This window comes from Sceloporus occidentalis, unplaced genomic scaffold, assembly GCF_023333645.1.
Source record: "Sceloporus occidentalis isolate IW3139 unplaced genomic scaffold, rSceOcc1.0.p SCAF_3, whole genome shotgun sequence".
In the NCBI taxonomy this organism is placed as follows: Eukaryota; Metazoa; Chordata; class Lepidosauria; order Squamata; family Phrynosomatidae; genus Sceloporus; species Sceloporus occidentalis.
The window spans coordinates 131,446,305-131,463,740 of record NW_028316983.1 but is presented as its reverse complement, the minus strand read 5'-3'; the positions used below and the strand labels follow the sequence as shown (position 1 = coordinate 131,463,740).

Sequence of the window (17,436 nt, the reverse complement as noted above, 5' to 3'; positions counted from 1 at the left end):
CAGCTTACTTCTGAAAAAGGAATTTGTGTCTCTGAAGCACGTGCCAATTCCAAATAACTCTTGCAATTAAATCTATATAGACAGAAGAATTAATTCTTTAAAGGGAGACATACATTTCCACTTGATCTTTCGATGCAGGAGATAAATCTACTTCAGGAGCCAAAGAGCCCTCGAACTTTTTGTGAATCTTCTCCCCTGCTGTAAAAACAATACAGTCAACCTGAAAATGTGGTCTTTGTTATTTTAAAACTATTGGAAAGGAAAGCATAATCAATATTAAATAATTATATTTAAAATAATGTAATCACACAATTTATTGGGTTGTTTTTGTAGTAATGATTTAAATACACACATAGTTTAGCATGACTAACTTATTCTGGATCCAACACACTGCTACCACTATTTGTTATTTTTATTGCAATGTTGAGATGTAAAATTTCTGGCTTTTTTACTCATTTGTCAGGGAGCAATACCATATCTGCACCCACTGGATGCAACATTTTTTATTTCCTGGAAACCTGCCATAGTCTGTAGTTCACGCTGCTGTACACTTTCTGACTTAAAAGGTATACCTGCTACATAGGTTACAGAAATAATACATGAGGTATAAATATAGGAACACCTTGTCTCAAATATTTTATTCAACATTCTAAAAGCAAATATTCCATTATCCATTTTTTCCCAATTTTTCCAGAAAAATAAAGCTCCTGGGGAAAAAATTGCCATTTTTTTCCTCACGACTCTGCATTTCTAAGCAAGACACTCATAATTTAAATCACCTCAATGCCAAGCAATTCTGGAATTAAATTTATACTTAGTCAAATCCAGATTTCACACCAGAATTGTTTCTGAAAGAGACATACAGGTCACTAACCTGGATTAAAATAGACTTAACTTCTTAGTTTCTAGACAAACCTTTTTTCAAAATATTATCTGTCAGACTTTAGCAACCTCTACTAGCCCCTTCCCTCCTGGCCTTTTGCCAGCAAGTAAAAACACTTTTATACAGGCAGGCATTTTTTATATAATGCATAACAGGGCTAATTTTTGATGGTAGGTGGGTTTTTAGTTTATTTTTAACTTCTGTATATTTTATGTGATTTTATACTGGATGTAGATGTTTTAATTGCTTTGAATTTTATTGAGATTTTAAATGTTTTATCTGTGAGCCGCCTTGGGTCCCTCCAGAGAGAAGGCAACATATATAAACAAACAAACACTAAGAATTCAACTGCTTTACCACCAGTTAGACTCTTCCCATATGGATATACATTGTTTTTTGTAATGTGCTAAGGATTCTCAAGGTTACTTTGAAATACCCAGATTCTGCACACAATGACGCAACCTTCCATGGCTTGGAAATATTTTTTTAAAATTCCAAAACACAAACCTTGATTTTGCTATTTTATATAAGAGATATCATTTTATGACACTGTTGTATATAATGGGACTCTGGCATCCATGGACTGGGAGTCATGGAACCAAACACCAGTGGATACCAAGCACCTCACTGTGTGACACATTAACACAAAAATGTGTGACTACAGTCCTGAAAGAATTCAGGCCTAGTTCTCACAAAGAGGCAATGAAATGGAATACAGTCCTCCCTCCTAATTTGCAAAATTTGAATGTGCAAATCTGGTTATTCATGAGGCCTTTCCTGACCCTCCATGCCCGGAACATTTGATCCAAGCATCAGAGGGGTCAGGAGAGAGCTCTGGACCCTTTCCATGCCTTGATCACCCAATCCAAGCATGGTAGGGGGTCGGAGGGGACACGAGGGGGTCTTTCACCACCCCTCCCATGCCTAGATCACCTGATCAGGGGTCCAGAGGGGACCCGTACAGGCCCTCTCATGGGGGGAGGAGTTATTTGCAATTTTTCCATATTTGCAGGGGTCCTTTGCCCCTAACCCTCATGAATATGGAGGGATGACTGTACAGTTGGCCCTCCTTATCCACAGATTTTTTAATACATGGATTCAAGCATCCATGGCTTGAAAATATTTTTTTTAAAGGTATAAATTTCAAGTATCAAACTATGATTTTTCCATTTTATGCAGGGGACACCATTTTGCTATGCCATTGCATTTAATGGTACTTGAACATACACAGATTTCGTTATTCGCGGGAGATCTTGGAACCAAACCCCAGCGGATAACACGGGTCCACTGTATATCATTCTAGACTCTGGATAAAGCCACAAGTGAAAGTTTTGCATGTGAAAACAATTCCTCTGTAGAGAACACTAGATGTCAAGGAGAAAGCTCAGCTTCAACATACATGTTTGGTACAGCTTGGAAAAGTTACGTTTGGATTGGAACACCTGGAATTCCCCAGCCAGCATATGCAGCTGTAGTCCAAAAGATAACTTGTCAAGCTCTGGGAGTGGAGTGAGCAGGTGCAAGAATTATATCACATAAACTCCAGCTGCCAATCTGAAATGGTACAATCCTCATACAGGTTTACTTCATATTTTGTAAGGATGAAGTCTTATTCATAGAATCCTAGAGTTGGAAGAGACCGCAAGGGCCATCCAGTCCAACCCCCTGCTATGCAGGAAATCTAAATCAAAGCATCCCCGACAGATGGCCATCCAGCCTCTGTTTAAAGACCTCCAAGGAGGGAGATTCCACTACACTCCGAGGGAGTGTGTTCCACTGTCGGACAGCCCTTACTGTCAGGAAGTTCCTCCTAATGTTGAGGTGGAATCTCTTTTCTTGGAGCTTGCATCCATTGTTCCGGGTCCTACTCTCTGGAGCAGCAGAAAACAAGCTTGCTCCCTCCTCAATATGACATCCCTTCAAGTATTTAAACAGGGCTATCATATCAATTCTTAACCTTCTTTTCTCCAGGCTAAACATCCCCAGCTCCCTAAGTCGGTCCTCATAGGACATGGTTTCCAGACCCTTCACCGTTTTAGTTGCCCTCCTTTGGACACGCTCCAGTTTCTCAATGTCCTTTTTGAATTGTGGTGCCCAGAACTGGACACAATACTCCAGATGGGACTGAACAAAGCAGAACAGAGTAGTACTATTACTTCCCTTGAGCTAGACACTATATTTCTATTGATGCAGCCTAAAATTGCATTGGTTTTGTTAGCTGCCGCATCGCACTGTTGACTCATGTTTAACTTGTGGTCTACTTGGACTCCCAGATCCCTTTCACACGTAGTTTCATTCAGCCAGATGTCCCCCATCCTATATCTGTGCATTTCATTTTTCCACCTTAAGTGCAGTACCTTACATTTCTCCATGGTGAATTTCATTTTGTTAGCTTAGGCCAGCTTTCTAGTCTATTCAGGTCATTTTGAATTTTGGTCCTGTCCTCTGGGGTATTAGCTACTCCCCCTAATTTGGTGTCATCTGCATAAGTATGCCCCCAATTCTGTCATCCAAGTCATTGAAAAAGATGTTGAATAGCAATGGGCCCAGGACAGAGCCCTGTGGGACCCCACTGGTCACTTCTCTCCAGGATGAAAAGGAGCCATTGCTGAGCACCCTTTGGGTTTGCCCAGTCAACCAATTACAAATTATAACTTTCTGCCATCAATAAAACTAACATATGGTGTCATCTTAATATGCTCCAAACACACATGATCTTGTAAACTCATTATTTAAAAGGACATTCTCACCTTGTTCACTTTGGAGGTCTTTCAACCTGCAGCAGAGCTCCTCCACTAGAGTTTCAATCCCAGAGCTCTATAGAAGAACAAAACCTAATTACACCTTAGCACTGATTTATGTGTTTTAAGTGTTCAAAGAGATTCAAATGTCTCTCAGAAATTCTTATAACAGCTAAGAAGTGCCAAAATTATCCAATGCACTAACTTCCTTCCTCCCTTCCCTCCCGCCTTCCCTGCTTACCTCCTGCTTCCTCTGCAGCAGCTTCTGGGGGGGGGGGGATCTTCCCTTTCTCCCAAAGGGCTCTTTGGAGCCCTTTGAGGGAAAGGCAAGAAGAGAAAGCAAAGCACGGCAGGGAGGAGTTGGCCCGTGACCCCTTCTCCTCTCTGAGGAGGTTTGCCAGACCTGAGGTGTCCTCCTAGATGGAGGAAGAGGAGTCGGTCTGTGAGCCCTTCTCCTTTCTGATAAGGTTTACCAGACTTGAGGTGTCCCTGGAAAGATGCCTCAGGACCAGCAAAGCTCCCCGGAGAGGTGGCGTCTGCCCGCCCTCTCCTTCCTGGGCCTTTCTTCACCCCAAAAGGACTCTCAGGAGTCCTTTCGGGGTGAAGAAAGGCAAGCCGGGAGGAAGAGGCCTTGGCATGGGCCCAGTCCTCTTCGTCCCAGACCTTTCCTCTCCCTCAACGGGCTCCCTAAAGTCCTTTAGGGAAGAGAAAAGGGAGGCAGAGACTAAGAGGCCTGGGCACGCGCCCGGTCCTCCTCTTCCTGGACCTCCCCTTTTCCCCAAAGGGCTCTTTGGAGTCCTTTGAGGGGAAGGGAAGGAAGGCAGGGAAAGAGAGGCCCGGGCATGTGCCTGGTCCTCCTGTTCCCGGACCTCCCCTCTTCCCCAAAGGGCTCTTTGGAGCCCTTTGAGGGGAAGGGAAGGGAGGCAGGGAAGGAGAGGCCTGGGCACCCACCTCCTCTTACCAGACCTCACTTTTCCCCCAAAGGGTTCTTTGGAGCCCTTTAAGGGAAAAGGAAAAGAGGCAGGGAAGGAGAGGACTCGGCAGTTGCGGAGGACAGCCCCAGGCCTCTCCTCAGCAGCTTCATTTTCCTCAGGTCGAAGGGAGTCTGTGGAAAACAAAACCGCCGAGGAGAGGCCTGACCCAAGCACAGAAGGTAAGTAGGGAACGAGGGAGGAAGGAAGGAAGGAAGGAAGGGAGGAAGGAAGGAAGGAAGGAGGGAGGGAGGGAGGGAGGGAGGGAGGAGGGGAGGCGAGGGACTTTTGTCAACAATCCGACATCCCATGCTTCTTCTCACACAGAAGCATGGGACATTGGATAATCCAGAATGTCGGCTAACCAAAGGTCGGTTAACAGAGACTCTACTGTATTTTCTGTTAATAGTATGGTGTCATCTGCATATCTTAGACTGATGATAGTCTTTTTTCCTATCTTCACTCCTTCCTCTGAGTCAAACCTGCTCTGCATATGACATTTTTTTCATACAAGATGAACAAACAGGGTGATAGTATGCAGCCTAGCCTGACCCCATTTCTGATGAGGAACCATTCTATTTCTCTATATTCTGTTTAACAGTAGCTTCTATCTTGAGTACAGGTTATGCATCAAGATAATCAAATGTAGTGGCACACCCAATTCTTTAAAGGCAATCCATAGCTTTTCATAATCTATGCAATCAAAGGCTTTGCTATACTCTATAAAACACATGCTGATTTTCTTTTGGAATTTCCCTGTGTGCTCAAGCATGACTGTAGTTATTGCAGTCTTTTGTGTCTCCTTTTTTGGGAATTGGAATGTTTTCCAATCTGTGGGTCATGGTTTTTGTTTATCATATTTGTTGGCTGTTTTTAGTTAGAACTAAAGTCGGTTCTGTCTCTGTAGACTACAGCAGTTCTCTTGGTATGTCTTCCATTTCTGTTGATTTATTCTTTCCAATTGCTCTGAATGTCGTTTTTACTTCATTTTCCAAAATTTGGGATACATCTTCAACTGATTCTTCTTTCCATCTATCATTCATCCATTGATCTCTTTTACATATCTATTCTATGTATTATTACCCTCATCTTTTTTATTTTACCTTGGTCATATATTATGTTCCTCTGCTGATTATAGAGCGCCTACATCTTTGCTCTTTATCCTTGTGCACTAATCACTGAACAGTTGTATTCATGGTTCCGCCTCTATTTCTCTCTCCCTTTTCTTTTGCTTCTTGTCTATCCTTTACTACTTAAAGCATTTCCTCATTCATCCATTCTTCTCTTTCATTTTGGCTACTGATAGCAATTTCTCAATTCTTCCTTGACTATAATAGTGCAAATAAGTTTTTAACATGATCTTTAAATTCTAATGGGATGTTCTCCAGGTCATACTTCAACATGTCGGTTGGTTTAGTGTTCTTTAGCTTTATTCTAATTTTTTATATTAGTAGTTCATGGTCAGTGCCGCAGTTTGTGCCTGGTCTTGTTTTTGCTGCAGTTATGTAGTCTATCTGGTTTTTGTATTGGCCATCTAAGTGATGCCCATGTATACTGTCTCCTCTTCGGCTCTATGATGACTTTTTTTATGAAAAGGGAAGATGAAAGAAAGTATTGGAAAATAATTTTATACATGATAACGTTAGCAAGATTAATTATTGCTAGACATTGGAAGGATACTGAGGAAATACAAATTGAGGAATGGTTGACAAAACTAAATGATATTAAGCAATTAGATTTGATCTCATATAGGCTTGAGGAGGTAAAAAAAGAAAAAATGCAAATGGAATGGGGGAAATTAATGTTGTTTTTGCAAAAAAGATGGGGATTGGAGGATAGACTGGTCGAATGGCTAAAGTAAATAGATGTAAATAGATGTTAATGTATAGATACATGCAGAATTGAAAAGGAAATATTTACGACCAGTAAAGGAAAAAGCGTTCCTGTTTTTTAAACAAGGTTATAAAGATTACAATATGTTGGGAGAATATTCAAAATCCTATGCAACATTAATTTAACCAATTGGAATTATAAAGGGTTTTATTTTTGTTTGTATGGATTGTATATGAGTCTAAGCAAGAATGCATATAGAAGAATGTTAGAAACATAAAGAAGACTTATAAAGACAGGAAGTTAACAGTAAATATTGTTTAAGGTGAAATAATTAAAAGGATACTATGTAACATTGTGATATCATTTACTATGTAACAATATGTCAAGAACTGTTTTTTGTAAAACTAATAAATATATATATATATATAAAAGAAGAACTTATTTCAATAAATAGATTGTTGGCCTCATGAAACTTATATCTGTTGCTCTCTTTCATTTCTTGATCCAAGGCCATTCTTTGATTCTTCTCTGCTTCCTACTTTTGCATTCCAAATGCCTATGCTTAGCAAGAAATTCTGTTTTGGTGTCTTATCAATTTCTTCCCGGATTCCATCACAGAATCTTTCAATTTCTCCTTCCTCTGCCTCTGTGGTTGACACATAGACTTGGATTGTGATAATATTGATGAGTTTTCACTGAAGTTTTATTGACATAATTTAAACCAACTTTGCATTATATCCTTTGACTGATTTTACTACATCTCTCCTCGCCATTAATTCTATCCTATTTCTTCTAAATTTTTCATTTCCTGAGTAAGTAACGGTAATTATCTGACTCAAAATGTCCATTCCTATCCCATTTACCTTACTCACCCCAAGTACTGCAATGTTTATATGATCTATTTCTTATTTTCCTCTGTCTAACTTCCCCAATTCACACTTCTCACATCCAATGTTCCTGTCATATGTGTACTGCAGCTTTGGACATTCTTTTTGTTTTTTAGCATATGTACTGCTTCTATTTTGCTTGAATCCTATATTGTGTCCTTTTTGTAACTGCCCTGTGTTCTTCCTTTTCAGCACTCTGCAAACTGATGTACTGCTACATAATGTTATTTGTTTGGAAATAATAGATACAGTGCACAACAAAGTTTGCTTTTAAATATTGATTTTAAACTGTTTTAAATAGAAAACAATTTCCCATTTTTTTCTGAACAAACCTGAAAATCAACTTATTGTGAACACACTTAAAGCATGTAGATTTGCAATCACATGTTTTCACTCCATGTTGTTGTTGTGTGCCTTCAAATCCTTTCAATTTATGGCAATCCTAAAGTGGTCATATCAGAAGGCTTTCTGGGATTGAGGGTGTATATCTCACCCATGGTCACCCAGTGTGTTTCCATGGCCAAGTGGGGAACTGAACCCTAATCTCTAGAGTCACAGTCAAATGCTCAACCCACTACATCATGCTGGCACATAATACAATACCAATAGTTGCAAAGCCCAAATAATGTTTAAAAAAGAAAATTCAATTTCCCTAGCAAATACAGTAGCACTTGTGAAATAAATGCATTGCTGTTTCATTTTCTACCTATGACAGAAAACTTAAAATAAGTATCCTTTAATGACTCAATGTCACTTTCTGGAAGAAGAAAAAATTACAAGGCAGGAAAATAAATGTCCATGTTGTTTATTCTGTAAACTCATAAATAGATATCATTTGATAACTGAACACATTGATTTGGCATGGCTGAAAGTTATACTAAACAAGTACAATTCAAAGTTTGATCTTTTTGAAGTACAGAATGGCATCTCCAGGTGCTGATTTGCTAATTCCTACATTTAATAACTAGGTGTTATTACCTATCCAGAACAAATACAAACTACATTCTATCACATCTACAATTTGTGCTCAAAAACCAAGTTAACAAGTCATATAAAATTTAATTTTGCTTCATCCTTCTTCCCAGCCATAACACTAACAGGGAAGCTTGTAAGCCCACAGTTTCACTTGTGCTCCTTTCTATGCATGTTTTGCAGAAGATCACTCATGCTTTATGAAGGATCACTAATGTATGTTGAGTGATTGCTAGGTTTGGGTTTTGTGGTTTGTACCATACTCATATTTCAATGTAAACTATATTATTTTGAAGATGAGATGCTTACTATTACTGAGATCTTAAACAAATGTAAAATCATGATTTACAAAAAAGACTTACTGGAAGAAAAAAACAAAATATCAAACACAGTTAAATCGTACTAATACTTACTTCATCTGAAGCAGAACGAAGACACTGAACAGCAGCCTGTTTTTTCATTTCTTCTAGTGTTAGATCAGAGCATTTTTTCTTACTTTTCCCCCATTTCTTGTACGTTCCTTTTTCCCAGCCCAGAAAGATGTCATTCTCCTAAATTAAATAAAGAAGAAGAGTAAAAAATCAATATTTTTCCTGTACAATACTCACAGTCTGCCTATGATTTTTTAATGGAATGTTTAAATACTATAAGAGGAAGAATCACGTAAAAGCAAATTCTACACATGCACTTTACAAATCTATTATACTCCTGACTACTGGTTTTATTATAGGCATTTTAGATCTCATCCTTGAAAGAAGTTTTCCATAGACAGGGCAACTTTAGAATAACAACAAAAATGATTTTAAAAAAATACACAAAAGTAGCAGAACCTGAAACAGGAGAAGGTAGAACAACATTTAAAAATTCACGATACTGTTAAAATCCCTACAAAGAGATCATTCCTTAATGTCAGTAACCATCAAATAGATCCTTCCAGGAAAGACTTACTGGAAGAAGAAAAAAGCATTCCACAACTGGGATATCATGACCAAGAAGGCCCTTTGCATGACCACTACTTGATGCACGTATGACAGCCGTAGCACCAGAGGACCATCAAAGATATGATCACAGTGCTGAGGTTATTTCATAACCTGAGCAGAACTGGAGTTGTACCTGCTACAAAAAAATACTAGTTGGCAAATGTACAAGAAGAGTTAAAGGCTCATTTTGCCATGGAGGCCACTTAGGTCTCCAACAACTCTGTCAGGGACCAGTGCCATATTTGTGCCCATTGGATACAATATATGCTCAGATAGTCTGAGAAGCACTGAATACAATTTTCTTTCCTGGAAATGCATCACAGACCAGCAGATGATAGCTTTTGCACCCCTACTGCTCTACATACCACTGCTTTGGGTAGTAATGTTCCACACAGCCTCACACAGAAGTTTGCCTGCTACATGGTTTAGAGAAATGATTTGATGGCAATTTATATTTGAACACTTTGGCCCAAATATTTTATTCATTGTTCTGGTAGAAAATATTCCACATTCTCTATGATGATCTATGATGATAATTATTCTTTATTCCGCATTCTGTGTTTTTCAATTTTTCCAGAAAAATAAGGTTTCCCAGCAGACAGGGCCCTACCACTCTGTACTCTGGGTTACCAAGACCCCATTTTGTTCCTATAGGCAGGGACAATTGAAACAAAAGACTGGCCCCTATATAGAGAGGAGCTAGCCCCCTGGGCCTCAGTCTTGTTCCTGCCTACGCTCCTTGCAGGATGTGTCTCTTCGAGCCAGCATTTTTTTTTTTATTTTTTTTTTTTTTTGGTCAAAGTGGTCTGAGAGTTTTTTCCCTAGGCCCTTTCCTCTTCTCTCCCTTCCTGCCTTTCCTCCCCTCTTGGTGCTGGCTATGGCGGAGGATTCCAAGAGCACGGGTGAAGAGCTTTCCCTAGCTCAGGCTTCCCAGGCTCAGGAATCACCAACACAACAGAGAGAGTTGCCGTTAGAGGGAGATTCTAGGGCTTTGCCAGAGCAGTGGTTTCCCCTCCGAGAAGCTGACCAAGCCCAGGCCCTCCGCCTGGCCTGCTGAGGAGAGTGCCTGTGCATGCAAGGACCCAGGAATGGGCTCTCCCTTCGATTTTTCCTTCTTCTTACCCCCTGCTGGCCTGGGGGATGCCCAGGCCTGGCTTGCCAGGCCTGGAGGCGCTTGGGCCCTTCAGCCATACTTAGCAGTGCCCCCTCCCACCCGCGGAGCGAGCCCAGCTTTCCGGCGCAGCCAGGGAGGGCTCTGCCCTGGAATCGGGGCATGCACACTGCTCAATGGCGGTGGCCATCTTGAAGGCTGGGATGGGGGCCGCCATCTTGGCCATGCGCCCGGCGGCTGTCATCTTGGTGAGGTCCATGGGGGCAGCCATCTTGGGGGCGGATATACGGACCTCCTTCTGGTTGCACCCCAACACAGCCGTGATACTGCAGAGCCCTCCGCAGTGGCCAGGCTGCAGACGGGGGCCGCCTCTTCCAGGTGCCCCAGGGATGACGAGGTCTCCCTATCTGACTCGGAGGGTGAGTCAGCTCAGGCCCATACTCCTAAAAGACCCAAACGGGGAACTAACGGGGTTGCCCAGCTAACCTCATGGAAGTCATTATGGGTGAGTGGACCAGGCCAGCCTCCTCAGGTGCCTGCCACAACTCAGTTAAAAAGCTTTATAACTTTCCTTCTTCTGTAATGCAGAGGCTACAGGTTCCGATGGTCGATGCCCTGGTATCCGTTCTGGTGTCCTCCGCGGTCTTCTGTAAAGATGGGGAGGACACACTCAAAATCCTGGAGGACAAAGAGGCCAAAGCGGCCCTCAAGAGGTCCCATGAGTCTATATCAGTGGCTTTCAGGGCTGCAGCAGCAGCAGCGTCCATAGTGTCCAAGGCTTCCCTTCAGTGGATGAGGGAGCTTCTGCATGAGGTTCCTCTTCAGAATCCCCACCTAAGAGAGAGCCTTAACAAGATAGTTTTGGCCTTGGCATACAGAACCGATGGGACCTTGGATGTAGTCCAGTTCTGCGCCAGGGACCAGGCGGCAGCATTCACCGTGCGGCGCCAGTTGTGGTTAAAAAATTAGAACATCAATTGCAAATCCAAACACAATCTGGCCTTCACCCTCTTTCTAGGGACCAAATTGTTCGGTGAGTCACTTGACCAGGTCCTTATCGATGACAGGGAAAGAAAAAAATCCTTACCGGGGGGGGGGGGGGGCGTAAAGGAGATGATAAGAATAAGTCTAGGTCTGGGCACCAGCCCTTTCATTCTTCCAAACCCATCTCCTCCTCCACCTCCTCCACTCCCTTCCAGGCCAGGGACTCCAGACCCTTGGTCAGTGCTGGGGTGAGTCCAGAAACCAGCCTAGACAGTCCCGTTCCTCCTTCCAGCAGAGAGGGCAGTCCAGAGCTGGAAGAGGAGCCCACAAACAACAGCAGTCATGATGGGGTGCCTCCAGTGGGGGGCAGACTGAGGGACTTTGTTGCGATTTGGGAATAGTCCACCAAAGACCAGTGGGTGACAGACACCTTGAAGTCGGGGTATCGGATAGAATTCTGCTGCCAACCCTGAGAAAGATTCATTCATTTCCCAAGACAAAAAACCCTACCAAGCATCGCCTCCTGCTGGATGCCATCAGGGACTTACTTTGCTTACAAGCAATAGAAGAAGTTCCGACCTCTCAACAACACAGCGGCTGTTATTCCACTTTCTTCTTGGAGCCTGGAGGACCATCTTAAATATGACAGGCGTCAACAATTATATAATCAAAAAGAAGTTCCAGATGGAGACGCTCAAGTCTATGTTGGAGGCCATCCATCCCAGGGACTTTCTTTCCTCTTTGGACTTGCATGATGCATATTTCCACATTCTGTTCACCCAGACCAGCGCTGTTACCTGAGGTTTGCCTACAACAACCACCACTACCAATACAAGGCCCTGCCCTTTGGTTTGTCTTCAGCCCCAAGGGTGTTTACAAAGGTTTTGATTTCGCTAGTGGCCCATTGGAGGGCCAAGGGACTTCACATTTACCCGTACTTGGATGGTCTTCTGGTTCAGTCGAAATCGCTGAGCCAGGGCCATACCGACGTTCAACAGATTCTTTGGTCCTTACAGTCCCACGAATTCCTGATCAATTTGGCCAAGAGCTCCACCATTCCCACCCAGCAGATCCAACATCTGGGGGTGTGTCTCATCACCGACAAAGGCCTGACTGCCATTCTATCGGAGAGGATCGAGTCCATCTCCAAGACAGTTCGACAAGTCTTGTCACAATCCAGGGCCAGTCTGTCTCTCCTGGCACACTTACAGGGCCTCATGATAGCATCAAGAGATTGTGTTCCATGGGCCAGATTCCACACCAGACCACTTCAATGGCTGCTCCTATCACATCAGGAGGCCATGGCGATAAGATCCAACAAAAACATTTTGGTACCGCCACAGATCCTCAAAGCTTCTCAATGGTGGATATCACCTGCAGTCTGCAGAGGACGTCTGATCTGGGGCCCAGACAGGATCCAGATAACAACAGGGTCTGGGGGGTCTGAGGGGCCCATTGCAGCCAGGAGGTGACACAAGGCAGATGGTCTCCACAAGAACAGACCAAGAGCATCAATTGGTTGGAGCTGAGAGCAGTCAGGTTGGCCCTTCTATCATTCCATCATTTGATCCTGAACAAAGCAGTCCTCGTCAGGACAGACAATGTGACAACCAAGGCCCACCTCAACCGCGAGGGTGGGACGAGGTCTTGGGCCCTGATGGAAGAATCCCAACTGCTCTTCCAGTGGGCAGAAAAAAAAAAACTCATCTCCATCAAGGCAGAACATCTGCGGGGAGAGCTCAACACCGTCGCAGACTGGTTGAGCAGAACAGACATAGATCACGGAGAGTGGGCTCTACACCCAGAGGTTTTTCAACAGATAATAAACCAACTGGGATGACCTCAGATGGACATGTTCGCCTCCCCAATCAACACCAAACTGCCCAAGTTTCTCTCTCAATTCGACAGAGGAGGCGGAAGTCTTCTATGTCCTCAACCTACAGGGGCCAAGGACTCTGGTTTATGCCTTCCCCCCGCTTCCCCTCCTGCCCAGGCTGGTGGCCAAGATCCGGAGGGACAGGTTGGAAGTGATTCTGGTGGCTCCGGCTTGGGCCAGGAGGGCATGGTACTCCGAGATTCTAAACATGTCGTCAGTATCTCTGTCCCTGCCTCTCCGCTGCGAACTCCTGGCTCAGGTTCAGATTCTCCATCCAGATCCAGAATAGTTACAGCTTCCTGCTTGGAGGCTGAATGCCTCATGCTAAAAATTTGTGGCTACTCCTCCGAGGTGATAGACTCTATCTTGGCTTCCAGGAACCCTTCCACGAACCGGATCTACAAGTCTACCTTTAGATCTTTCAAGAGGTGGTGCAAATCAAGGCGTGTCAACTGTTTCATTTTTTTGTGGCCAACCTGCTACAATTTCTTCAAGATGACACCAAAAAGGGCCTCAAACCGAACACGGTCAGGAAGCAGGTGTCTGCCATCACATCGATCCTTCCCCATAGGACAGTGGCCAGGACAGTGGCACACCCTCACATTAAGAGATTGTTTCAGCCTACTAGACACCGTTTCCCCTTCACACTGTCTTGAAAGTCGGCCCATTTGAGCCCCTTCGGGAGGTCTCTCTCAAACACCTGACATGGAAAGTCATCATCCTCACGGCCATTACCTCTGCCAGGCGGGTGTCTGAGCTGGGAGCACTCTCAGTGTGAAAGGACCTTTGCATCTTTAATAAATAAATAAATATAATAAAATTTTTTATTTATACCCCGCCCTTCCGAATGATCAGGGCGGCTAACAAAATGCACCGAAGCGCAGACAGAATACAGAATTAAAAACATACACAACAATATCAATCCATAAAAACAATAAAAAACCCCATTAGCCCAACCTCACGGCCACGAGAGAGGAGGGAGGCCCACAGGATGTGTTTAGTCGGGGAATGCCTGATTAAATAGGAAGGTTTTGAGGCCCTTCCTAAATTGGGCCAGGGTGGTGGATGAGCGGAGCTCCGTGGGCAGCGTGTTCCAGAGGGCTGGGGCAGCTATGGAAAAAGATCTTCTGGCCGTAGCAGCCAACCTAGCCCCAGGCACCTTCAGGAGTTGCTGCCCAGATGTTCTGAGGGTGCGAGGCGGAATGTACGGGGAGAGGCGGTCCTTCAGGAATCCTGGACCCAAGCCATTTAGGGCTTTATAGGTAATAACCAACGCCTTATAATGTGCTCGGAAGCGGATGGGCAGCCAATGGAGATCTTTAAGCACGGGTGTTATATGGCTGGTCCTGGGGGCACCAGTGACCAGCCTGGCTGCCATGTTCTGCACCAATTGCAGCTTCCGAGTTAGGTATAAGGGTTGCCCCATGTAGAGTACATTACAGAAGTCCAGTCTCGAAGTTACCAGAGCGTGTACAACAGTTTCAAGGTCCCTCTGGGCCAGGTATGGGCGCAGCTGACGAATCAGCCGAAGCTGATGACAGGTACTCTTGACTGTCGCATTCACCTGAGCAGTCAGGTGAAGGGAAGAGTCAAGGAGCACCCCCAGACTGCGCACGGAGTCCTTCACGGGGAGCGTGACCCCATTCAGGACAGGTGGAACCACTGTCATTCCTGGACCAGGGGAACCTATCACTAGTACCTCCGTCTTCTCTGGATTAAGCTTGAGTCGGTTTTCCCTCATCCAGCCCATTACTGACTCCAGACAGGCCACAAGAGAAGAGACGCCATCCCCGGTCACTGCATCAGTCGGAGACATAGAGAAAATGATTTGGGTGTCATCAGCGTACTGATAACCCCGCGCCCCATGTCTCCGGATGATCTCTCCCAGCGGTTTCATGTAAATGTTAAATAGCATGGGGGACAGAATGGCTCCTTGAGGGACCCCAGTTTTAAGGGCCCGCTCACTGGAGCACACGTCCCCCAGCTGCACCATCTGGGACCTCCCAGAGAGGTAGGAGCGGAACCACTGGAGCGCAGTGCCCCCGATTCCCACCTCAGCCAGGCGCCCCAGAAGGATACCATGGTCTATGGTATCGAAAGCCGCTGAGATGTCCAAGAGCACCAACAGGGACACGCTTCCCCTGTCAATGCCCAGACGGAGATCATCGACCAAGGCGACCATGGCCGTCTCAACCCCGTGACCCGCCCGGAAGCCAGTTTGAAATGGGTCCAGATAATCCGTTTCATTCAAGACCGCCTGAAGCTGGATCGCAACCGCCCTCTCAATCACCTTCCCCAAGAATGGTAGCAGCGACACCGGCCGATAATTATTATGAACCAGGGGGTCAAGGGAGGGCTTTTTTAGGATCGGTCTTACTATGGCCAATTTAAGATCCGATGGAAATCGCCCATCCCTGAAAGATGTATTAATTATCCGGCGTAACAAGAGTGTCACCGCCGGTCCCCCCTGGGCCGCTAACCATGAGGGACAGGGATCAAGAGAGCAGGTTGTTTTCCGAACACTTCCGAGGATCTTGTCCACATCCTCGGTACTCACCGACTCAAACTGATCCAGAATAACACAGTCCACGGAGGCTCCGGACACTTCTACCCTAGGTTCTGCGACAATGTCGGCGTTCAGACCTTCACTTATACGAGAAGTTTTATCCACGAAAAAGTCATTAAACAAGTCACAGCAGGCCTTAGAAGGTTCAAGGATCTGGTTCAGGGCGGGACCAGACTCTGTGTGCCTCCGCCCTGACTCTACCTTTGTGCCAAAGGTCAACTCAGGACATTCTCCTCCCTTCCTTCTGCCCAAAGCTGAAGAAGGACCTTGAAAAGATTTGGCACACATTGGATGTGTGCAGAGCTCTCAAGGTTTATACCAAGAGAGGTCCTCTGAGGTCTTGTTTGTTTCTTTTCGCCCAAGTTCCTTGGGGCAGAAGGCGTCAGTTTCAACTCTGAGTAGGTGATCAGATCATGCATTGAAGAATGTTACAAAACTCTAGACCTTCTACCTCCCGAGGGGGTGATGGCACACTCCACCAGGAGCGCGGCCACCTCTGCTGCCAAGGCCACAAATGCTTCCCTGTCAGAGATTTGTAGGGCGGCCACCTGGAAGTCTCCGTCCACCTTCATAAGACATTACAAATTAGATGTGTTTCAATCCACTGAGGTGGCATTCAGAGGGAGAGTCCTCCAGCAGGTGGTGTCGGGAACCACAGCCTTCTAAAAGTGAGCACCCTCCCTCCCTAGATTGGAGGGCTTTTGTAAATCCCAGAGTACAGGATGGTAGGACCATGTCTGCTGGGAAAATGAACGCTGGTACTTACACGTGATACGTTCATTTATAGCAGACAAGGGTCCTAACATCCTACCCACCCTGGGTGCTGCCTGTGATCCTTGACCCTACCTGTTGGCTGTCCTGCCTCAAATTTGTCTTTTGGCTTGGTTGTCGATGAGTTCCCTCCTCTAGGGATTTTTAACTATTGTTAATAAATGACAGTTCCTTGGTTTTACCTTACTATCCACTTGGCTTGTTATTGACTGAGGCCCAGGGGTTAGCTCCTCCCTATATAGGGGCTGGTCTTTTGTTTCAATTGTCCCTGCCAATAGGAGCAAAATTGGAGGAGCTAACCCAGAGTACAGGATGTTAGGACCCTCGTCTGCTGGAAATGAGCATATCACAGGTAAGTAGCAACATTTGTTTTTAGGAAAAAGAAAACACTTCACCTCTCTAATCATAAGCACCACCACTGAAAAGACTCTGCAGTATACCCTACCAGATCTTGTTTCATGAACAGAAAAGACACACAATGGATCCCAATGACCTAAAAGACTGGCAGAAGGCATTTTCAAATACAACAGATTGAGGCTGTATAGTTATTTTAAATGGTAAAAATCAGCCTTGGGACTGGACCAGGAAACTGACACAGCCAGGCAGCAATAGTAGTGAAATGTACAGAGTCTGACATTCTGTATCAGTCACAGCCTCTGAACAGTCTTCAAAAAGGTAGGGGATTATTAGCACTCTGAAGGAGAAAAGAACATGTTTACTATAAAAACATATTTAATGTTCAAATGGCATTACATTTTGCTTACACACAGAGACAAAATCATTATGTGACATGCATTACTTTTATCCCATACTGAACACAAGCACTCCTCCAACATTATGACTTTGGGCATCTTCCAATGC

At 44.5% G+C, this 17,436-nt stretch overlaps 1 protein-coding gene across 8 annotated transcripts in view; it reads right to left on the bottom strand.

Annotated features, from left to right (window-relative positions):
* KIAA0232 (KIAA0232 ortholog) overlaps positions 1–17,436 on the bottom strand; it is a 58,574-nt gene that overhangs the window by 13,177 nt on the left and 27,961 nt on the right. For 6 of the 8 annotated variants that reach the window (XM_089516319.1, XM_089516316.1, XM_089516321.1 and 3 more), the window contains 3 exons: positions 8,701–8,838; positions 3,634–3,700; positions 114–198 (listed from right to left, as the gene is read on the bottom strand). In XM_089516319.1, coding sequence (XP_089372445.1) covers positions 114–198; positions 3,634–3,700; positions 8,701–8,838 — 290 coding nt within the window. Of the gene's footprint in view, positions 1–113; positions 199–3,633; positions 3,701–5,698; positions 6,176–8,700; positions 8,839–17,436 lie in introns of all 8 variants that reach the window. The other 2 variants (XM_089516324.1, XM_089516320.1) reach the window with 2 other exon arrangements.